The 24,153-nt window shown below is 52.5% G+C and overlaps 1 protein-coding gene across 1 annotated transcript; it reads right to left on the reverse strand.

Moving 5' to 3' along the window:
* Positions 1-9,929: 9,929 nt before the first annotated feature.
* Positions 9,930-11,226, reverse strand: TCIM (transcriptional and immune response regulator). Its single transcript, XM_027781104.2, has one exon. It carries the CDS (start codon positions 11,156-11,158, stop codon positions 10,838-10,840), a length of 321 nt encoding a protein of 106 aa, XP_027636905.1. The 5' UTR covers positions 11,159-11,226; the 3' UTR covers positions 9,930-10,837.
* Positions 11,227-24,153: the final 12,927 nt, after the last annotated feature.

Below are 24,153 nucleotides of genomic sequence, written 5' to 3' on the forward strand. Positions count from 1 at the left end.
CCCAAAGTGCAATGGAGGGGACCTCTGAAAAATCCAAGCATCCACTTCAGGCAGCCCCAAAAGCATGTGCCCTGTGGGACAGCGATGGCATTCACGGACTGATAATAAGTGTGTGAACAGCAAGTTGCCTGTATTAGCCCCTATGGCTTGTAACAGCAGAGCATCCACAGCTCAGGAGGTTGCTCTCCTGTTACAATATTAAAATTTCCCTGCAGGGCCTCTGGGAAGCAGTGATAAGCCCGATGCAGAGGTTTACTGGAGCATCCCAAGGTGACTTAAGTTTACTGGGGGAGCAGTCCCCAGCAGCAAGCCAGGAGATGCTTGCAGCCTTTCCCCTCTTCAGCAGGCTGCCCTGGGCTGTGTTAGAAGTATGAATGCAGGGGAAAATGTTAATTAGTTTTCAAACCAAGATTTATCCCACTAAATCGGTTTTTGAGTACCAAAGGAAGGTCAAAACCCCATGAGGTGATCTAGCAGAAGAAAGAGCTGTTTCCTCTGAGGGCTGAAGGGGCTGGAAAGCCAATGGGATTTAGGGGCAGCTATTTCTGGGACCTTTCCATGATCAAAGTTTGCTGCAGGGAACGTGGGACACAGACTTAATGCACTATTCATATGCAAAAAGTATTTTCAGTTTTAAATATCTCTTGTGGAGGGGGAAAGATTTAAATTGCTGGCTGTTTTGGTTGTGTGTTTATAGCAGCTTGAAAAATAATTGGAAGAGAAAACTAGTGCAGTGTGGGTGTGGAGATCCTGGGGGTCTGAGAAGCTCAGACTTGCTCCCTGACAGTGGATTGCTGCGTGGTGCAGCTGTCGTGGTGGTGGCAGGGGCTCAAGGATGCCCCAGCAGCAGCAGAGGAGCCCGCAGGGATGGGCTTAAAGGCATTCATGTGCTTGCTTTATGTAAATAGTGTAAACGATATGAAAATGTGGAATTGCTGGGCAGGTGCTGTCGTGCTCTGTAGCTCAGTACTCGGCTGATGTTTAACCTGAATTCCTGCTCGGGTTAATGGGACTTTGCCTGTGCAAGGGGTGTGTAGGGGTAGGTCCAGGCCAGTACAGATTCAGTGATGTTTTTCTCAGCTAAAGATAATTTTGGTTTGCTTAGTCAAAGCTCAGTCAGCAACAGAGCAAAGGCATTATCTTCCAGGAAAGCTTGTTTGGTTAATTTAAATGAGATTTTTTTTTCTGAGAAAGATCCCTGCAACAGCTCAGTCACGAGGGCTACAGCGGGGAGGTGGGTGCCCGTGCCCGTGGAAGCGTGGCTGGTGCGGGAGGAAAGCAGCAGAGCTCCAGCTGCCAGCCCTGCCTCTCCTGGGGTCTGGGGCTCACCTGGGGACAGCCAGGAGAGGGGGGGGCGTCTGTGGGGCACAGGGGCTCCAGCCCATCCCCCTCCGCCCTCCAGAGCAACGGTTCAAGCTTTAACTAAGAATTGGCATAAAGCAACAAGGGGGCAGCATCTGGAACTCAATAAACCAAACTAGCTGAACCCTGAAAAAACAAGTACAAAATGGGAATTAACTCATTAGCTTCCCCCTGACATCGATACCCGGGGACTTTTATCTGGAGCTGCGTGGGAAGAGAGCACGCTGCAAATGTAATTCCCATAGGATGGGGCTTTGAGCAGCCAGTTTAGAGGGCTGTGTTTGAACTGTTTCTGAAGCAGGACCCAAACATGCCGATTACACAATGGATTGCAGAGAACAGTGTTGCGACAGAGATTAACATAGTTAGAGAACGGACAGGGGCACTTGAGCTAAAATAGTACACAAAAGGATGAAATTTTTAATTTTGTAGGCACAAAACCAGCTATCCACAGCTGAAAGCAGAAGGGAGGTTAAACCTAGCCTGTCAGCCGGCCTTCACAGGTATGCAACGTGGTTCAGCACTGGCAAGCTACTAAAATACATCAGGACGCTGTTTCAAGTTCAAGTACTTGACCTAGCTTTAATATCTTACAAAAACCAGTTCGCATTATTCAAAACGAAAGGGTCTCAAAAGTAGTGGCAAAGCTAATTTCAGTCTGTAACAGCTGACCTCAGACTGTCCCTGGGTTTTGTGCCAAAACAGCCCAGGGTTTCTGCGAGGGGACTCCGGACTCTGCCCATGTGGCTCTGTGCATTAATTACAGGCAAAGAGCAATAATTCCCTCCTTAAATTCTCCCCAGGAAGAGTGACTCTCTCGTCCCCCACACAAGGGGGCTGGGATCTGGAGGTGGTGGGTTTTCCAAGCCGGTTCTGCTGCATGCTGCCTGCCACAGCCAGCACCGGAGCTGCTCCGCAGTGTCGGGAATTAATGGGGCTCTTCATTTAGCTCAATTACTGGGCATCCACCTGAGAAGCTGTAAAGAATAGAACAGTAAATCTTACAATCAAATATTAAATTATACCTAATTTATTTACTTATGGCAAACTGTAAGCCCTGCAATCAAGCATGTAGACGTTTATAACACAAGCACTCCTGGGAGCGAGGGGACGTGCCTGGCAGCACGCTGGGAGGGGGGTTACTGTGGCTTGGTCCGAGGGGGGGCACAGGCAGAGATACAGACAGGGATCAACCGCTGTGAATCTGGGGTCTCCCAGCTGCAGAGACCGAAAGGGCGCAGCTGCCCCTCCGTGCAGCCTGGCAGATGAGCAGCGGGCAGCTCCTGCGTGCTGCAGAGTCCTGCTACCTTAGGCTTGCCTGCTCCTGCCTGTGGGGGGGGGGAGGGAGGGGGGGGAAGGTGCTGGTCAAGCTTGCCCTCAGCCCTCCGCAGCCGTCCCCATGCTCGTGCCTGGCTGCTAGTGGCCTGCTGAAAAGTGGGAGGCAGTGGCTGTCTCCGATGGGTGACTGGTGGCCAGTGACACCGGTGGTGAACACCAGGAGCCGAGCGCAGGGCTGCGTGGTGCGTGCCCACGCGGTGCCCGGCTGCAGGCATGGCCTCTCTCAAGCCAAACAGACTGCATCCCACCGCGCGGGCTGTCACGGCTGCGCTGCGGCTGCCGAGCACCTGAAGGGCAGCGTGGTCTGGAGTTCTGCTTCATTGGTGCTTGCTCTTCTTCATTGCCTACGTGGCTTTGCAGGGCATGTCATCTGGCTGAGTACATGGCTGATAGGAATTGCTGTGAGAAAAATATAGTGGGGGGAAATGTAAAAGGCTTAGCTTTAATGGACAGGAAATACCCATTTATCAGTTCATGCAGGCAGACAGAAACCAGCTGTTATAATGTCCCGATCTCAGTGTTCATTGCTTAGATAGATGTTGCTTCGTGAGGACACTCTTTCCAGCAGGGATCAAGCTAGCAGTGACTCTTGCTGTGAGCAAACATGCTTGGGAAGGGCTCTGGATGGGTGGTACGCTGCAAAAAATAGGAACAGGGAGGGGGCCTGCAATGCTGCAATGAGCAGAAATGGATGTTGTGGTTTTGCCTGCAAGGATGATGCGGGAGTTAGTTCAAGGTAACACCAGTCCTTCCTTTCTACCTCACCTTCCCTGCAGATAATTAATTTCAGAAGAATTTAAAAAACTTTCCTAAAAAAAAAAATTAAAAAAAATAATTATTTTTTGGCCAGTTGAGCAGGGAAAACCTGGTCCTTGACTTTGATAAATGTCTCTCCACCATCATAATGCATTTTTGCATACTTTTTATTGCAGCTAAACCAATCCATATGTAGGAAGAGGCTTATTGTTTGAATTGGGGCAAAACCAGCACGTTTGGCAGCACTTTCTGCAGAATATATTCAAGGTTTTTACTTCTGCCCAAAATCCTTCAAGTTGCCTGGATTTTTTCCATGGACTTCACTCGGGTCAAGATTTCAATATGTCTTTGAATTGTAGTTTTGTCCTTGAACTCTCTGGCAGCCCTGTGCAGTCATTCTGCAAATGGGCTCAGAAAATGACACTCAGGCGAGGGTGGCTGGATGTACATCAGAGCCTCCCAAAAAGTTTGGCAGAGGCAAAGGGTCTGACGGCTCACGAGCATATTTGCAAAATGATTAATTGTGTCTTGTACTTTACAGTTCAGAGAGAGGGAGAGAAAAAACTGTGCCTGGATTAGAACTTTTTTTTGCCATTCAGGATGGCAGGTGAATTTTAAATAGAAACCCAGTTGGAGAATACGTCCAATCTGGGAAGCATAATTTGACAATTTTCTCATTCCTTTTAATTATGCAATGTCAAAGCAGAAACAGTAGCAGGTGGAGAAAGTACCTTGAGCTGTGTCAAGGTTCTGTGAGATGTTTGTATGCTGGTTTTTGCCTGCTTCCTTGAGGCGTGAAAGCACCTTTACTTTGCAAAGACAGTGGAAACGCACTTTCTTTTGCATGGGCATTTAAAAAAGGGAATCGTTCTCTGGTGTTGTTGGAGAGCAGCAGGAACGGAGCAGGATGGTGTAGCCACCTGGTTGGGTCATTTCCCAGGAGGGTGCCATGCACCACGGGTGGCTGGAGCCTTGCCCAGCCCCTGGTGCCGTGAATGCCGGCCCGTGAGCCGCAGTGCCGGGACCTGCTCCTGCTTAGGGCTGGTGCTGCAAAAGGGACATCGAGAGGCAGGTGCACCTCTGTTGCCCCAGGCATGTGGGACATCTGGCTGCTGGGATCAGGGCCAATGGGTCAGTGTGGGCTGGGGCAGCCGAGAGACCCCAAGCACTGCTGAACCCCCACCCTCGGGCAGCTCCTGAGGAGGGCTCTGCCTTGGGGTTGGCACCTAGGGCGCCTTTCAGGCCCCACATTCCCTCTGAAAAGCTTCACTGCTGCATCCTCTCAGCCCGTTCTGAGCGCTCACATAGCTTCTTGATATTGTGGGGAACATCTTCCCCCGTGGAGCGCCGGGGTCCTGGCAGCTCCCCGTGGGAGGGCGGCAGGGCTCAGCTGGACCAGCACAGCTGCCTGTTGTGCAGGCAGCTCCAAGGAACTGCTCCCCGTTGTTTCCACACGGGGTGTTTTGGGAGCCAGTTGCTTTAGCATGAGTCAGCAAGCCCCCCTGCCCCCCCCCCCCCCCCTCCCAGCCCTGGGCCTGTGCTCGGTCATTCAGAGGGAGCGGGTTTTCCACGGGGGAGGATGCGGTGCTGAGTCCCAACTGTTGCTCGGTTACTGGAGCCTCCACTTACAGGGATGATGTGCCCTGTGCGTGGGCGCCCAGAGGGGCTGGACTCCAGGAGGTGAAGGCTGGATGGCTCAGCTCTGATTCACTGCTCAGACCTCCCGGGGGAGGCAGGCATGACAGAAACCTCCTGGCATGTGAGGGAGCCCACGGGCTACCACTGTGCCAGCCCTCCTGGCTTTGAGCCCCTCTGTGCCCTCCTGGAGAGGCCTCATGAGCCCTCTGTGCAGAGCAGAAGTGCAGATAAACAGCGTGAAGTGGCTAATCCTGTAAGAGATGGCATTTAGGTGCTGATGTGTTAGAAACATCTCAGTACCTTGACATCCCTTGTAAGCGGTGGCTTCTGAGGTGCTGCCTGTTGGATGGGGATGACTTCACTGCTTACCACAGCAGAGAGCATCCTCGTGCCATGCCATGTGCACCAACTTGGTGTACAGCTCCACAGAAATGTGGGGTTTTTTTTAAGGGCCATGTATTAAGATGCTTATCATAGCCTGAGTTTTATTTTTTAGCAAAGATATATGACAACTGTGCCATCTCCTGTTGGCTGTGGTATTTTGGAGGCTTTTCCTCTCATAAATAGCCTTGTCTATCACTTCAAAGCGACGCTGTGGCATCATCTTGCTGCATGTGAGGCATTTGCATTTTGAAACTCCAGACCAGCTCTTTTCTGTGATAACCATACTAACCCAATTGTAAATCTCACCACTTTGTAGGTCTTCACTCACGTTTAACACGCTTTATAGCAGATATTTTCCTTTTACAGTCACAGATGAAATATGCTTCATCTGTGCCTCTGTTTTACAGGCACGTGGCACTGCCCCACGCTGGTGCTGAGCTGGATGTGCCTGCCTGGGCACCGCTGCGCTCCCACTCCGTGCCTGGGGGAGGCTGGAGGGGGCCACCTTCATCCCAGCTGCTGTCTATCCCTGTGCCTTTCCAGGCTCCCGTGGGAGCGAGGGGTTTCCCCGAGCGCTCCCTGGGCAGGCGGTGTGCTGTTGTACTGTGCCAAAGCCGGTTGGGTCTGGCCCCGGCTACGTGTTGCTCCTGATGAAGATAATCCGTGCAAGGTGAAAAGTCTTTTTGTCCTCCTGGTCCCCGCCAGTTGCTCCAGAGCGGAGCTGCTGCCAGCCGATGGTTTCTCCCCTTGTGCTGCCCAGGGTGGGGTGGGGGTGGCTTTGCCTTGCCCTGGGGTGCCTGCCCGTGAGTGCCAGCTGTCCGCAGGGTGCTGAACCTCCCGTTCGCAAAGGAGAGCGTCTGCATGCGGGCAAAACAGATGTGCGGTTCAGCTGAACAGTCAATTTTTAACTTCCCCATTGCTCAATGACATGGAAGGGAAACTTGTCTGGGAGGTGTTGCTGTTGTCAAACACTGCCATGTGAGGACTGGCCCAGCTCTGATTTGGACTCTGATCGTGTTGTGTGTATTTGATTTCACCAGAAATTAAAAGGTCACGGTACTGGATGTTCAGATGCTGGGGAACATCCCCATATCACTCTGAACACAGTGGACCGGCTGAGTTGGGCTGTTGACTTGTTCCAGCCCCATCTTCTCGTCATCAGGATGGTTGCAAGAGCAGTTTTTTGGAGAGATGGGGATGGGTGTTTCATGGGGGGACATATTGTGGGGTCTCTGTGCTGCCTGCTGTAACTGACCCCCCCCCTTTGCTCTGGCCTGTTTCTTTCTGACACACTCCAGGCTGTCCCCCGCCTTCCCCAGCCTGCAAAACAAGCCAGAGCTTGCTTCTTCCAGCTGCCTGTGGTGGGGAGCCCACCGGCACACTCCTGGGCACAGCCACTGGAGCTGGGGAGGCACAGCCACCCCCTCCGCTGTGCGCCTCTCTATGACAGAGCATTAGAAAAGCTAGATAAAATTAGCTATTCAGACGCATGTTCCTCAGGATGCCGGGACAGAGGGACACCCAGTACAGCCAGTTTGACTCAGGGAGAAGAATAAATGGAAACGCCCGGCTCCTGGAGGCAGGAAATGCCTTGCACAGCCTTTTCCTCTGTTTGTTGCGTGGGGAGGCTGACAATGGGCTGCGCGTCTGGCTGGGGCGCTGCAGGGCTGCCCCGTGAATGCAGCGTGTGCGCACCGACAGACACCGCGTCTGCAGCACCGGGCGCACAGGAAGGGCCTGGCACAGCCGGGTGACCTGCCTCCTGCACCCTGTATGCACGGATCATGTCTGGACGTGAAACAAAGCACAGTGTGGGCACCACTACCAGCGGTGCTTTGCTCGACTGTGCCCCTGCGAGCGCACAGGCTGCCCGGTGCCGGATCACGGGGGTTGGGTCTGGGTGCTCTGAGCCGTCACCTGCAGCCCTGGGGAGCGGCAGCAGAGAGGGCAGTGCCGTGAGTGTGAGGGGACTGCAACAGCTGGATGTTTGCACCTCAAATTCTCATTGACAAATGTTTCATAACAACTAATTGCAATTTTTCCTGAGCTCACTGTGAGATGCGCTGCTGTTCAGGAAGCGCAAACCTGCCAAAATGGCATGCAGGCTGTGACCAAGGAGAATTGCCTTTTTCTACTGTAAAAATCCTATAAATGCATAACTTCTTTTATAAGCAGCCTTTGTTTATCAGGAATGCTACTTGGGCCAATAACTTAAATGTAATGAGACAAGAGGGACCATAAAGTCCCAAAGTCACAGGATCTTATCGATCATCTTATACAAAAGTTTGTGAGCAGGAATGTCTGGGCAACGGCAGGATGTGCCTGCAGCAGCTGCTGCAATCTGTGTTGCCTTCAGTTTGCTGCAATTGTGACTTCCTTCAGATTTGCTTTCTACAAGGAAAGAAAGTTGGCAGGTGATGCATTGGGCTCCCCTGAGTGTTGGTAGCATTGGGCTGGATGTAGCTGTTGGCAGTCGGAGGGTCTGCAGCACGAGTCCGGGTGCTGCTGGCCAGGCACAGGGGCATCTCCATCCAGGGGAAACAGGCAGCTGCAGCCCTGAGCAAGACCATCATCCCTGGTAGAGCTGTGCCTCAGGTGGGCAGGTTCTGGATGCGTGCTTTAATTGTGCTTGTGTGTGATGGGTCCATTCGGAGCTGTGGTTTGGTATTGGGGGCCAAGATGTGGCGAAGCTATGACAAACCCACAGCTGGCCCTGGCACAGGAGGTGTGTTGTGAAAAGCCTGTCGATGGTCTGAGGCAAGGCAGGGGGTGAGCAGAGCCCCAGCAGCAGAGCCTGGGAAGTGGAAGGCAGTAGGACAGCACAAAGCTCATTTGGTACCCAGGGGCAGCAGGGAGGTCCCTGAGAGCATCCTCTTTCCACAGGGTTTTCGCTGGGGTCCCATTGTATAGCACACCACAGAGGCAGATGGATTGGATGGCTGCATCGCCCCGCTGGTTTCTGGTTTAAACGTTTGTCACACAAGAAATGGATCTGATGGGAAAACCTATTGGAGCGGGAGGAAAGACGCTGTGTCCCAACTGCCTGGAGTGGCTGGCGCAGGCAGCGGGAGGGGCGGCACGGTGTGTGCGGGGCTGTGGATGGCCTCTGCATGGCTCCGTTTGGCCTTTCTTGGGAACAGCCTGTTTGAGGCAGTTTGTGTCACTGGGGATGGCGTGTGGGGATGTGTCAGGAGTGGGTGAGACAGCTGTGTCTGAGTGTGGGACGCTGCACTGGAACAGGTTGAATGCTGGAAAACTGGCAACTGCTTCTGGAGCAAACCCCACTCTGAGGCAGGTTTTTCTGGGCAAGGGCAGCTCTGGAAAGCCTTTGGAGGCTCTTTCAAAAAGGTCCATCCCAAACCAGGTGTGACCCCAGCTCTCTCTAGTCTTCCCAGGCAGAGGGACCACCATGTGTCACCCCTCCCCTGCCCCAGTGAGGATGCAGAGCGCGGGGGGCAGCAATGCTTGGCTGCGTGCTCCTGCTGCGGTCCCTGCCTTTCGCCCTCCAGGCTGCAGTGAAGGCTGCGGCACTTCTTCTGCCTCCTACTTTTGGGAGGCTGGTGCTGTGCCGCGTGGCCCTGGGGATGCTCAGGGGAGCCAGTGCTGCTCTGCACACTGCACGCTGCGGTCCCCAACCCGGTGCTCTCAGGGAATGCTTGGACATGCTTCACCATGCTATAAATAATTACAATTATCCATTCTATTAAGTAATTTAAAGGATTATATCTAGTCTCCCTGACTTAAAGGCAATTTGGAGTTTACTGTAGGCAAAAAACCTAGTTGGTCTTTCATTCTTCTGAATTGTTTTATCTTTGTTGCTCTAAGCAGAGTCATGGGAATGTTTTTTTCCTAAACCAGCAGGTTATTAGAGGACATACTTATAAATAACTAGTCTTGTCTATTTTTAAGTATTTTCAGCAAAGTCTATCATGATAGCATGGCATAACCTGCAAAAAGCTGAGTCCGATTCCACTGCCAAAGTGTTTATAACTCACTTCTGTTTCTTTGGATGCTGGGGAGCCAAGTGTGGGTTCTCAGTCTGCTTTGAGGAATGCCAAGAGCCTGAAGAACCGCCCTGCTCACTGTGGCTCAGAACCGGTCATTTTCTAAACCAATTTTTTTGTTATGCTATTGCAAATGATGTAATTCTCCCTTATTACATAGGGGAAACTAGCAGCTGAGTTTGATTTACAGCTAAATTTGGTGAGGTCTTTCTGGAAATGCTGGAGTCACCACAGCAACCATGGGTCGAACTGGTGCTGCTGGAGTGTGTGGCAGGACTGCAGGGAAGCCAAGGGCTGCTGCAGGCTCTGAGAACAGGCTGCCAAATCAACATTTGGGGAATTAAGGAGAGTTGCAGGTAGTCTGCACTTAGAACAGAATCTATATGAAATGACCAAAAAAGTATAACCCCACTTCTCCAGGAGAACTGAGCATTTCAGACAAGAGAATTTATATTTACTTCATAATTTATTAATTTTCAGATTGTCATATGCAATAAATTATAGTTGATATTATAATATTGTCATAAAATATTGCCATGAAGTACTCATCTAATAGCTATTGTAATCTATACAAATAAGAAATATAGTTATGATATTTAGATTTTTAGTGTTAATGGGAAGTGAACAAAATATTAGGGGTTTTCACAGTAAATTCAGGGAAATACATCATTATTATTGCTTCTGTGCAAACAATTTATACTGCACACATACAGCTCGAGAAAGAAAAGGCGCAGTGTGTCTCTAGAGCAAATGCATTCCCTGCAGGATGAACTTACTGCACCCATACGGTGCGCTTACATGCATTTTAACAAATGCAAAGTGATCCATGATCAGTAGCTGATCAGTCTCCAGAACCTCCCTCCTGGCCCTAGACAGCGAGGCTCAGCAGGGGCACAGACTTTAAGGAAAATGTTTGGAAAGGCAACACACACAGGTGAAGTCAGTGAACCCCTAGTCCATCAGAAGGTCTCAGGTCGCTCCCAGGCGTGCGGCTTCCCCCACGGCTCAGTCCCACGGCCGCCCAGAGGAGCCTGGCTGCCTCCTGCGGGGGTCTGCCCTCCCTCTGGGAGCCTCTGGCCGCTGCGCTGCTGGCCGTGCCGATGCTGCCGTGTGCACCAATGCTGCCAGCTGCGCCGATGCTGCCATCCATGCCGATGCTGCTGTTTGCACCGACACTGCTGTCCACGCGGATGCTGCCATCGGCGCTGCAGTTTGCTGCGTGCATGGTGGGGCTGAAGCCCTGCGGGAGGTCCAACAAGACCCTCGCCAGGCCCTGGAGCGCGCCGTGTGTGGCAAGAGGTCACAAACAGTCCCATCCTGAAATGTTCTCCTCCATTTCTGCTCCTTCCATCAGTTCAGTGAACTTTAATGGAGTATTTCCGAAATGTCAGGAACTGAAGCAGCTTGTCTTTTCTCCTCTGCTTTAGTGCCATTAGCGCTCTCGTTTTCTCCTCCAAGTCCTGATCGGTGGCGAGGATTATCTTGGCTCTTTCCTCTGCCTTCTTGTCTCCGGAGTTTTTGAAGAGTTTCTGTAGGGACTCTTCATTGATGCTTTCGAAGATGTTGGCCACGGCTTTCTTGCGCAGGGCTGTGTCGAAGCGGTAGCCGTGGACCGAGGGGCTCACTCGCAGGGATGTGGACATGGCTGGAATTTTGTAGCTTCTCTTTGCTTTCATCTACTTGGGGTGCTGCCGGGTGCGCCCTGGGTGCAAGTAGAGGGCTGGGTGCTGCGCTGGCTCCCAGGGCTGGTATTTAAAGGCAGCCTGGAGAAAAAGCCGGAGGGCTCCGGTTACAGCGATGAGATCACGCTGATGTCAACACTGAATAGTCATAAGCGAGTTTAACAGTTAAGTTGCCAACTTTCCTCTGTTGTGCAGCAGAGGCGAAAAGATTTCTGTGTTTCTGCGGTGGGGGTGGGTTTTCTTTCACCCGCTGCAGGACAGGTTTCACACAACTTCAAACATCACTGCGGGACTTCGAGCTAGTACGGCTCAAACTTTGTTCAGGATATATAATGCATATAATAAGCAGTTAAAACTCCAGGTGAGAAGTATTGTATTACTCGTAGGAGGTGTTAGGTGCGAGCCTGTGCATGCGAGTGAGCCCTTGTCTGTGTCTTGGTCAGACAGAAGTACAGCAACCCAGCACAACCTGCTCAGGTCTGGGCATGGGAGGCTTCCTGCTGCTCCCCGGATGAGCAGCTCACATTTAGCGCTCCTGAAGCTGTATGTTCTACTTGGCAAGTGTTTTACCAAAGGCAGATGATCATTAGTGTCCTCTGGGGTAACTTCCCCAGGACGTCACACCCCATGGCTGCACGTGGCAGTGCTCCCACCGGGGCAGCAGGTAAAATCTCTCTGCCCCACCATGCACGCTGCACTGCAGCAAAGCACCGAGTGGTTTGCTGCCCTGCTTCTGCCTCAAGCATTCTTTTTCTTGAATTTTCAGCTCACCAGTGCAGTTCCTCTGCTCCAAAAGTCTGTGCTGTCCCCACCACCCTTGGCCAGTGCCAAGCCCTTGGGCTGGGAGGACTTGCTCTTAGTCATAGGAATTGGTTTTAGGTAGTCCTATGAGGAGCAGGGAGTTGGAATTGATGATCCTTATGGGTCCCTTCCAGCCCAAGATATTCTGTGGTTCTGAGACTCCCTCTCACTGAGGACGTGGACTGGGCATGGCTGCCTGCAAGGGGCTGGCTCTGACCACTGGAGTTCCTGCTGGGCTTAGAAATGTGGTATTACTGAGCACAACTAAATCTGGCCCAGAATGGCAGTGGGCTTAAAGTCACTTGAGGCCAGGAAGCCAGAGATAAGTGTATTTTGGTTAATGGCTTAAAAGTGGCCGGATGCTGCGGAGGCACTGTTTGGAAAATTAGCTGCTTGTTTACTGGTTTTGTTGATGACCCCTGTTACTCATACTTACTGAAAAACTCCAGAAACAGCCTCTGTCCCCATGATGGTTTGACCAACGGCCCCAGGGGTTTCCCTTATTTACTGGAGAGATGTGGAGGTGGATCTCTGACCACCGTGATGAGCAGATCCAAAGTCACATGGCCCACTCACTCGCTGGTCATTCCACATTCCCTTTAAAATTTCTGTTCCTTTGGAACAGAGAGAGGGGATGTGCCTGAGCACAATCCTGGCAACCCCCCTGTCCCGTGGCCAGCGGCAGCCACGGGGGAGGTAAAGAGCCCCTGAAGCCCACATGGCAGGCGCTTGCACTGGCACAGGGCAGAGAACAGGGTGAATGGTGAGCGGGGCAGGTTGCTACCTGGCCCCCAGGATGGCTGCAGTCCCACCTCCGTCCAGGCTCCCAGGAGCATCCAGCCAGCCAGGGTTTGCCAGGGTTTGGTCTTTAGGAGAGGGAGTGGGCTGCGTTTCAGTGTTTGACCACTTTCCCACCTGGGACTTAGGGACTGATCCATAGGTGCTGGGTACGTCCTGGCAGACAGCCCTGTGCCCTGCATTCACCCGCGTTCTGCCAGAGGATGGGCTTTCCCTGCAGCTGCCAGGACTTTGCTCCATGCCGTCGTTACTGGCACAAGCTCCCCCTGCACATGCCTGCCATTTTTTCCGCCGGTTCTGCATCGCTGTCATTGTGCGGGTTACTTTTTACAAGTTTGTCTGAATTTCTTTGGTATGTGCTAGCTGTTATGTGCTTTAGCGTATAAACAACTACTTTGCAAAACCCTGTGATTCTCCTTCTGCCAGAAAGACTTAAAAGCCTCTCGCCTTGCTGTAGTCTTGCTGAATTTGTGAGAATTACACATCAGCCACTGTTTGCTCAACATTTGCAGGGCTGGTAAATCAAACCTGAAAATAGGATCTTTTTGATGTGGTTGGCCTCTGGGTCTCTGCCTGTGGAAAAGCCTCATGTTTTATAGGCTCCTGTTAACATGGCATGCGAGGGGGGAGCAGCAGAAAGCAGGGCCACGCTCATTGCAGGTCCCCTCCCGCTTGGATGCAAGGTGCTGCCTGGGGCACTGTGTGAGGAGAAAACTCACCTGTAAAAAGTGTCTGGCTGAAATGCTAAATGAGCGTTGCTTCACTGGGTGGATAGTACAGTTTCAGAGTACTTAGGGCAAAAAGTAGTGCCAGAAGATCGGCCATGATCTTGTGGCTGTAGAAAATGAGCCTTTCTTTTGTTTCCTCTGGTCAAAAACAGGAGCTGAGGCATGTTAACATATGCCTGGTTTTCACCACTCTTACTGCACGTGGAATCATTCTGCAGGTATTTCCAGAGACATGGCTGAGAGAATAAATTAGCAATATTTGTGGAAGATACAAGCTCAGAAAAGTATCTGCCATGGAAACCGAGAATAAAGCTGATGCCTGAGGAGTAAGACATCACAAAGCTGCCATGATGAAGCATGCGTTTTCGTGTAAGCTCATCTTGCGCTGAGCAGTAACAAATGTCTTTGCCCCTTCAAGCTTCTCTGCCCACTTTGTATAAATTTAGTTGTGTTCAACTCTGACTGAGAGATGAAGCATGCCTCATCTGTTTTTTCCGGTAATTTTTGTTTATATCAGTCTTTTAATACTGCTTTCCCAGTCATGCCTAGGAAGAATTACTCATGTGTTGGATTGGAGCTAAACTTCAGACAAGATGTGATTTCTACCGTGGCTCTCCTGCTATTATTGTATAATTGCTTTGTGAAACGCAAATGCTCCATTTCACACGTTAATGGGAGGATTCATTCCTATCCCCACCATCTCTGTGGAGCAGCTCAGCCACATCCCTAATCGCACTCTGCTTCTCATGGCATGATGGGCTCAGAGCACTCCAGCCGCGGGGGCTTCTCTGTTGGGGGGTCGGGCAGGTCTGTGCTGAGCTTTAGGGCGTGGGGGCCCTTCAGGGGCATCTGGCAGCGCCACTTGCCGAGCACCCACAGGCACCTCATCCCAGGTCGTGTCCGGGAAGGTTTTGAAGCTGAATTGCTAATTATTTATTGTAGGCTAAAGCGAGCCTCTGGGTCTCGCAGTCAGAGCGAGCAGTTGCCGGAGGGAAAGGTTCAGGAAGGATGGTGAGTCAGCGGCCAGCTCTGTGCTCCGCTGGCCATGCAAAGCCTGTTCAAACAGACCCAGAGGCATCTCCAGCTCAGAGCCAGAGGATCCTGCCTGCCCCGGCTGCACTGTTGTAGGAGAGGCAGGTAAAGCAGGGTGCCCACCGGGTCAAAAGCCACTGTAGGGGCTTCTGGAAAGCCCCCAGTCCCTGCAAGGAGCCGGCAGCCCTGCGCGCAGCAGGTGGAGGGAAGGCCAGGGCTGCCCTGGGCAGCAGGAGCAGCCAGTGCCTTTCCTGCAAACTCGTGCAGAAAACCTAGTCTGCATTTATGTAGCCATCCAAAATCACTCCAAAGAAGGTCATCTGGGATGCCTTTGCATTTTGCTAGGGCATGTTTTGCATAGCTTTCCTTCACTAGCCTGCCTAAGCCTGCACGGCTTGTAATACCACATTGGCACTGAAAGATGCAGCAGTCCCCTCGGAGAGCATCCGTGCTGCAGAGACTCAGAAACTGAGTCTCAGGCAGGCATCTAGAAGGCTTTGGAACAGGAGAGGAAAGTTAAATGATTGTCTTAAAATACATATACGTGCTTTGTCTTTAGCTCATTCAGTGGAAAACCTAAGAATCTGGAGTGCCCAGGAGCCTCAAGCCATCTCTTCTCTTCCCACCCTTCCCTCGCACAAGAGCTCGCTCGGGCTCGCTCACAGCCTTCGCTCCCGCCGCTGCCCGTGCAGGCTGGAGAACCCCTGCCCTTCTCAGAGGCCAGAAATGCTGCTCCTGGTGTTTGCTCGCTGCTGGGAAGCAAATCGGAGATGGAGTGCTCTGCAGCAGTCACAGCTGCGGGATGGCTGTCAGGTCACAGAGGAACTGGTTCATCGTGTTCCTCAAGGAATCCAGATTCCTGGGAATTTGTCAGACATCCAGGTCGTGCAAATGGCAGGGCCTTCGCTGGCTCTCCAGCCTGCCTACAGCTACTCACCGTGGCTCCTGTGCCTCTTTCTCTACAGCACAGAGTCCACTTTTGTGTTTGTTTGGGTTGGGTTTTCCTGTGGTTGCTGGTTTTTTTAATAGAGCATCTGGGAACACTTGTCCCACGTCTCACACAGGACACCATGCCCTTTGCTTACAAAGCCTGAGAACTTAACTTTGCCATGTGTGTTCCCTGTGACTTTTCCTGTGATCCCCAATCCAGATGTGCGGTGCAGTGAGGTGTATTTTAAGGGCATCTCTGCTGCAGCTCAGTTGCTGGAAAGTAAAAGCATTTCTTAGACAATCCTGCTCATGCAGCTACCTGCCTAAAAAACAGAAAAAAAGCTGTTGGTTTTCAGACAACAGAAGAGACCATTAAACTGGTTAAATTGCATCGGAAAAACTTTCAATAGGGAAAAAAATTTGCACTGCATCTATTTAATACTTTTCTTTATCCTAGCTATGAAAAATAAATTAGATGCTGGCTTCTGGGCTGCTAAGACAGGTGGTGGCGTTGTGTCAGGTGTAGCCTGCATGGCATTAATTCTGTGCTCCAGCCTCCTGCAACCAAGGTGAGCAAGATTTAGTGTTAGTATAATTAATTTTTTATTAGTGGTGGCTCTTGGCATCTCCCCACAGGGCTCCCTCGGCCCCGTGGCTCGTCTCCTTCACCAGCAACCCCTGCGCCATCCTGCTGCCACATGGCAGAGCCAGCAGCGGCCAGTCGGACCCAAAGCTGGTGTGATGCGGGTGTCTGCTGCGCTGTCCCTGTTTTAAGGGCAGCACAGGCTGCTGAGAAGTTGGAGAAAATAACAGATTTTCATGGCGTTGATGCAGTAAGAGGAGTTGTCGGGAGTGCAGAGTGAGAACATAGTCCTGCCCCTCACTGGTCCTTCTGCGGCTTTCTGGCAACGGTGTCCCTGCAGGCAGGTCCGTCCCGGGACGGTGGCACCGAGGCTGCAGGTCAGACTGGCTTGAGCAAGGGGGACCGTGGTCCTGGAGCTTTGCAGCACATCCCCGTCCTGCCCAGGCGCAAGGAACGCGCTGACGCTGCCAGGCTGTGTGAACACGGCTGCAAGGAGCCGAGCAGTGCGCTGTGCAGGGAGACCATATAAGAGTAAAGTTTGTGGTATTACTGGTAATGAATGTCTCCTCATTTCTCATAAATTCTCTGCTAAATGTGCGATCACCGAGTTAATAATGCAGTGCAGGACATAATGAATAGCCAGTTACAGTAAGTAAATCATGCCTGTTAAGAAACAGAACAGAAACAGAAACTTCTGGCACTTTTAAAAAGCAAAACCCTTTTGAAAAACAAGCCCTGTGTTCAGCAAAGCTGAGCTGAGGACACATCGACTTCTGGCATGAAATGCTGACTGGCACGGGGGGCTGGAGAGGCTGGGGATGGGGGGGAGGTTGGCTGCTTAAAGAAGCCATGGGTGGCTTCTGTTGCTTGAGGCTTCCCAAAGTCATCTTGCAGAGGGGAACTCTAGCTGTGGGTGCTCCCCACTTGCAGTGGCAGATAATTACTAGAGAGTCTGGTGGCAGATTGCCAGCCAGAGCATGTGGTACGGCTGAAAGCCTTGTTAAGAAAAGCCGTGTCTAGAGGGGATGCAGGCAGTAGCAGGCGAACGATGCATTCAGAGCATGCGGGCAGGGTAGAAGTTAGTGGGTTTGCCGAGGAGCCCCGCATCTGGGCAGCTTCTGTGGTGGGCAGCTGGGCTGCTCTGTCAGGTGGGTGCCATATGCTGCTGGACCAGCACCCTGCAGTGGCACCTACCCACCGTGTTTGCAGACCGGCTCAGCATGTCCTGCTGTTTCCACTGCAGCCAGGGAAAGTATTTTAATGTCCTGACTTCAGCACCTTCCTCTTGGGTCAGCAAGAAATGGTACGGCAATGAAAGTTTAGACTTTCAAGCACGAACAACCTTTTTCTTTCTCTGCTGAGTTTCCTGTTTGATCTTCCTGAAGGTCCCCGAGTACCCCTCGCTAGAGAAGGGTGAAGGCAGAGCTGTCTCCAGTTGTCAGACGGCTCATTGTCTGGTGCCGTGGGGATGGGCTCACGGGAAATCCTGCCTTGGGGCTGGGACGCGCGGCTGGCTCGGGTTATTGTCACAGCCCAGCCCACGGGCGACAGTACCAGACACACGTACTGGCGCTCAAGTGTCCCCCTCATCAGGGCTCTAATCTCTGCCGAGCCGCTTCCTCTGCTGGAAAATGGGTGACAGACAGGATGCGTGCCTTTGTGCTGCTCTGGCTCGTGGGGGCCCCCGGTGCCCCACATCGCTCCCGGAGCCTTGGTGGCTGCAGCCCAGGGCTGTGTACAGGGGTCGGCGCTGGATCGGGAACCAGATGTGCAAAATGGCATGGCACGGCTTCCCGCGGGGCTGGTGGGGCGGGATGCTGCAGCGGTCGGGGTGAAGGCAGAGCAGCGGCAATGCGCAGCAATGAGGCAATGTAGGGGACTAGGGGGGCAGTAAGCTGCTGGTCTGTGGTACCTGGTAAGGGCAGTGATGGTGCAGAGGAGATTCTGGCCTTGGCAGTGGATCACCAAAGGCTCAGGGCTGGTGGGTCTGCCTGGGACCACGACACAGGGGAAAACCTGGGTGACGTCTGTGCAATGCTGTGACTCTGCGAGTGGTACAGTCTGGTGGGGAAACAAACAGCAGGACCGTGCCAGGGTGCAAGAGAGTTAGTTAAAATGGCAAGCTCAGCCTGGAATCTGGTTTTGATCTGCGTCTGCTGCTTATTTGCCTACTTTGAGTGAGTTGCTGGGCAGCAATAAGGCTATTGCCCAGCTCTGGGGCTTTTGAGGCAATTTTTGTTCTGACAGACAGTTCTGATTTGCAAAATGCTTTGCTGGTTTGTGATCCATCCAGAAGCAAACTAAAGAGCATGTCCCCTGGTGAGGAAAGATGCACCTGCTTTGTGCAGAGGAAGCTGAGCCAGGTCCTGGTCCAAAGGGACAGGCTTTGCTAGCAAAAAACCTGCAGATTTAGTTTTCAGTTCCTTAATCTTGTGGCAAAGCAAACAGGCACGTGGCAGGGGTAGCTCCTGTCCTGGCAGTGCTCTGGGGAAGAGCAGCGTGCCTTCGGCAGCAGCGTGCAGTTGAGGCTTGGGGACGTGTAGCTGGGTAACTCTGGGAGGAGAAAACTGATAATCAGAGCTGAGGGAAACACCTAGCCTGCGCCTACAGAGATCTATCAGGAAATCAACCAATATCTAAATTGTGTGGGATGAGCTTGAAATTGTGGTGTTATCAGCCTTGTACTTCATTTCTCCAGTAACAAAAGGGTTCCTTGGAGACAACAGATGGTGTTTGCCTCCCATCACCCTCTCTCATGGCCCAACAGCTTTTGCTTTGTAGCTGCTAGAAAAGCAATTTCTGTGATCCTCCTCCTGTCACCACTGCCGTCACCGGGGCGGCACTGGAGCCCGAACCCCCTGCAGGGCCCTGCCTTCAATCTGCCTACAGCAGCAGCAGTGGCAGCCGAGTCGCAGGGGCTGGTGGTTGCATATGTTTTTTGGGGGTGTTTTTTGCATGCTGAGGCCCTGCTGCAGATCCCCTCAGCGTGCAGCTGGCCGTGCCCTGGCCGCTTTTGGGGGGTGGGAGCTGTGCTGCACAGGTGTCGCATTGTATGTATGGCTGTTGTATGGGTTTGCATGGCTGAGCACTGGGCAGCTGCCAGGGCCAGGCTCGGGCTGTTCCCCAGCTGTTCGTGGGGTTACAGCAGGTTACTGAACCTCTCCCGTGGTTGTTTTCCCCAGAAAGCTGCAACAGGCAGCGCGCGTCAGCTCCGGCTCCGAAGAGCAATAGCAGGGCTGTAAAGCCTGTCTCCAGGACAGGGGTGAGGCAGTTGCGGGTGCCGTGCCAGCATCACCTGCCCCAGCTGGGGTCTGTGCCGGGCAGAGCCAGGGCCAGCGAGCCTCCCGCCGACCCTGAATCATCGAGTGCAACGGGGCACAGACCTGCTCCACACAGCCAGGGTGGGAACCCCCCCAAGGCTTTACGAGCAGCAGCCCGCTGCCAGCCCCTGCTCTCGGGCTTGTTTAGCTCTTGCAGTGATGCTTTCTAGATGTTTCCCAACAATCATGTTGCCTAATTGTTATAATCTAAGTGACTGATGCCTTGTTTACAAGTGAGCCTTGTCTTTGTTCTTGAGATCTGCCCTTGAATCCCTGTCAAGTGTCAGCGCTGGTTTATGGGTATTTCAGTCTGTCTGCGTTGGGTTATTTATGCAAGCATTTCAAACAAAAAGGAAGATTTCTAGAACTGCAAGTTTATTTCAGCTCTGTGTAGGAGGGGAGGAAAGGGGAGAGAGATGATGCTGTGTGGATGTGTACAGGTAAAAAGTGCTTTGCAGCTCCTCTGACAGAGACCTGGCTGATCAGCTAACTGCTAATTGAGAGTATGAGCTGTGGCTGCTCCCGCTGCAGCTCTGATCTGTCAGAGGTTCGGTGGCAAACTAGAAACCAGCCCAGTTTGCAGTTTGTGCTCTGAAGTTGTCGGCATCTGCCTGGGAGAAATAAATCAGATTTGTCTTAATGCCTGCCTTCGGGAGAGAAATGTGTCCACCACGAGGGTCTGTCCGAGACTGGTGGAGCAAAGCGGGAGCTGGCATGAGAAGACGTCTGGGGAGAGAAAGGTCTCCAGGCTGTGTATTGGATCTTACAAGCCTGGCCGCTTAGCTACAAATCTTCATGTAGGTTGTGCTCTATATTTAATAGATGACGTTGTACATACACTGCAGGGTCCTTACTGCAGGTCATGGGGCTGCCCAAATCACGCAGACAAGCGTGGCGACAGGTTCCTTGCTGGGGCCGCTTGTGCGACGGTGCGGGGCTCAGCCGGGGGCTGTTAACTGCTCTTGCGTTCAGTCGCTGCTTTGTGGCCTCGGCGTGGGCCGGATCAGCACGCTGAGCAGGCTGCTCGGTACACAAGGTGTTCTGGAGGCAGGTGGGAGAGCCCCGATGCTGCTTCCAGCCGTGTCTTTTCTTTCTTACATAAAAAACCCTGGAAGCCATCAGAACAGGGCCGGAGCAGGCATTGTCAATCTTGCTGATATCTTGCCTGGTGTGACGTCAGAGCTGTGTGTGACATGACCTTCCATGGCCCCTGCCACAGCAGCCGATGGCTGCAGCCGTGTAATTCATGTGCTGAAACGCCAGCCCAGAGCCGCGTGCTTTTTCCATAATACATGAAAGAGCCATTTAGATGGAGAACACTGGGTAGAACAGCTCTCATGTGGGTTTTCTGCTGCTGATCTGAATGCACTTGAGTTGCCTGGATTGCTCCGAGCAGCTTGCTTTTGCTCTGCGAAAGCATCAAGGAGCAAAAGCTGAGCAATGCCCTGTGTTCTCAGGAGCAGCCCAGGTGAAGGCTGGAAGGACAGTGCAGGTTCTGTCCCTGCAGTGGGCAGGGAAAAAGGGAAAGGGAAATGCAAAGTTTCAAGGTCTGGGTATAGTCACGTGTGGGGGTGGTCGCTGGTGCTCCCTAAATGACAAGTTGCTGTTGGAATGGTGCCTGCTGCCCCACAAGCAGCCGTGCTTTAGGCAGGATTGTGCAGTAGAGATGTGCTGGGGGAGCCAGGGATGCTGTGGGGCTGGCGGGGATGCATCGGGAGCACAAATGAAAATAAGATATGTTACCGACGAGTAAACAGTGTTGAGCATGATGTCAAGTTAACGAGGCCGGTGAGCTCGCCTTCAGAACCCTCTCCGAGCAGAAAGCTGAGTCAGTTCCGGCCATGATGAGGTTCATGGAAAGTGTTTCCCAACACTGTTTAGGGAAATCTTATGGAGAAAGTAAACAAAATCCAACAGATATCTGACCCCAAAACCCTGCCCCTCCACAGACCTCTCTCATGTTGGCAGAGGATGCTGGCGTGGCAGAGGGGATGGCGCTTGCCCCCATCGCAGGCAGGGCTGCACCCACAAACCTCGGGGCAGCCACATGCGGGGGACGGGGTGGGACAGGTGGGATCCAAGGAAGGATGCTCGGGGGGAGGCCTGTGCTCTTGCCTTCATGCACATCACTGCCCCTCACCCATGGGCCACTGTCCACCCTCCCGGAGCTCCTGGCTTGCGTCCCCTTGAGCAAATGCACCCAGCCCCGGCATTGCCGCTGCCTGCACACGGCAGCAATGGCCTCGAGATGCTCTCAGTGCAAACACTGCAGGTTTGCACTGCCAGCACACAGGTAAACACCAAGTCTCTTGTTCAGCAAATTAATTGGGAAGAAAAAGGATTAATAGCCTTGCTAACCGCTCCTGGCCTTGCAGCGATCGTGTCCTGACTCGCCCAGTCTGTTTGCAGGGCATCCCACTGTGAGCGAGCTGTGCCCTGCGTCTTCTCAGTGAAATAGTTTCCTCTGGGAATTCTTCTCCCCCCAGGGCCATGGGGCCTCCTTTCTGTTGAGGAAATGTCTTTGATCAGTAGAAATTAAACCAGGAAAATATTTTCCATTTCTGTCAGGATAAAAATGGCTCAAGCCAGGCATGATTGATTGCTGAAAAAAATCAGAGCAACCCCAGTGCCATTTCAGAAGGCTTCCTACTGTTCTTGCATACAGTAAACACAGAATATATTTAGCAGCGGAGCCCAGCATGAGACAGCCTCTTACTGCAATAATAGCAGTGCCTTGTCTTTTTTTCCATTTTTTTATTTTCTCTAAGAAATCGGTTTGACAAGCTCTTGGGAAGCTGGGTAGGGATTGCCTCATGGGCTCACCGTGCCTGCCTGGAACGCCAGTGTCTTTGTTTGCCCTTGTTTACCGGGTCTAGCAACCACGGGCTGCAGTGACTAACTCTGCAAATAGGCGTTGAGGCAGACACGGCGCTTCCTCCGCGTGGCACCGGCGACATGCCACCACGCAGGCACTGGTTAAAGCCTGGCTCCTGGTGTGAACCGCCACTCCAAGCATTAGAGAAATTGTTCCCAGCCGTTCACCCGCTTTCCTCTTGTTAGACCGAGCACGCATCCTGTGGCTGGGGCTCAGGTCAGACCCTTGGGGGTGGCACCTCTGCACCCTGGGTCCGTGTGGCAAATGTGGCACAGCTTTGCAGGCAAGGAAGGGCTTGCAGAAATGGGGTCTGCCCCAACAGCATCAACCCCCCGAGTCCTAAAATGCAAACCCAGTGGAGCTGGAGTAAGAGGTGAGCTAAAGGGGGATGTTGGGTTATTGCAAATCTTGTCAGACACTCCAGCCAGCACCAGCTGTCCCAGATACACTCTCTTGGTATTATACATGCAAATAATGGCCATGACTTATTTATTGGAAAACCCCATATTTCATAATAATGCACTTTCTTCGTGGTATTTATTATTCAAATTACTCTAATGCAGCATCATAAACCAGGAACCTGCTGTGCTCGTCTCTGAGTAAATACAGAAAAAGGCAGCCCCAGCCTCAGATAGCTTACACTCAAAACCTAGGGGTTTTATCACCTCCCCTCTTGGCTGTACCCAGCCTGGAGCTGCTCCAGCAGCGGGTGTGTGCCGCCAGGATGGGGGAGCCGGGGAGCCCTCCGGGGAGCCCCTTGCTGCCCCAGGGTGCGTGGGGAAACCCTCCCCTGCTTCGCTGCAGGTGAAAGGATGCCCCGAAGGGGAATTAAAGGAAATTCTGGTTTCTTGTCCCCAAACACACAAGACATTTCCAGGCCATAGTCATGATGTATTTTTAATGCTCCCCCAGTCTGTGGAGGAGGGGAAGGTGCATGGCATACCCCTCTCATCCAGGGGCCTAAAGATGAGCCTGCTCACCCAGGCCCTCACCCTGCCGCGCACTCGATTTCTGCTGTACGTTTTATGAACAGGGAGGTGGTGTTTGCTGTGTCCCAGAAAACCATAAACCCCCGGCTGCTGGCTGAGGCACCCCAGCTGCTAGCGGAGAGCTCGGTGCGGGGCTGCGGGCGAGGGGGGTGCAGCAGCATGCATTTACTGCAATGCTCGTCATCCTGAAAGGAGGTCAAGGACCTTGGCCAGGGCCTGTCTTTGGCTTGTTTCCAAGCTGTGTTTGCCCCATGCGAAGTTATTTTTGTTCTAATTGTAACATTTTGGTCTCTGGTTCCTTTTCTTTCCAAATGGCATTAACAGTGCAATGGTTTATAAGTACTGGTCATACACTGAGGACTTTAGGGCTTGAAGCAAAACCCTTTCCCAAAGGGCCCTCTGGGTACCCTTCCACCTAGTGACTTGCTTTACACCAATGCCATTTTCCAGCACTGACCATCTATGGGAAAACATGGCCAGCGTTTGTCTGACACTGGCCGTGCCGTCCTTTTGGCTTCCCAGCGGGCACAAGCTTAAGGTGCTGGGAGCTGCAGCCGAGGAAGCGTGCGGCTGTGTATGCATCCCTTGTCACTTCATCCCAGCGCCACTGCGGTGCTGACACTGCGTCTGTACAGATCACAGCCTGCAGTGACGAGCGAGCAAAAAAGAGGAAAGCATTAGGCTTCAGCAAGTGGAGGCAGCTACGGGAGGTGATGGAGAGTGTGAATCCGCCGCACGGGCAGAGCGTATCAGGAGAGGGATCCTCACGCCATTAGCAGAAGGAGTAGAGACTCTTGCCCGCCTAGGGAGGCTGGGAAGCTAAAGCCCAGCAGAAACCCAGAGATTTACTGGAGGTCACAGAGGGAGCAAAACCAAACCCGTTCCTTTCCTTCCCTGGCAGAGGGTTTCTCCCAGGCTTGTTCACTGGCTGCT

Source organism: Falco peregrinus, chromosome 17 (genome assembly GCF_023634155.1).
Source record: "Falco peregrinus isolate bFalPer1 chromosome 17, bFalPer1.pri, whole genome shotgun sequence".
NCBI lineage: Eukaryota > Metazoa > Chordata > Aves > Falconiformes > Falconidae > Falco > Falco peregrinus.

What these genes read in the sequence shown, in the direction of transcription:
- TCIM (XM_027781104.2), bottom strand. Translation starts at nt 11,158, where the DNA reads ATGAAAGCAAAGAGAAGCTACAAAATTCCAGCCATGTCCACATCCCTG.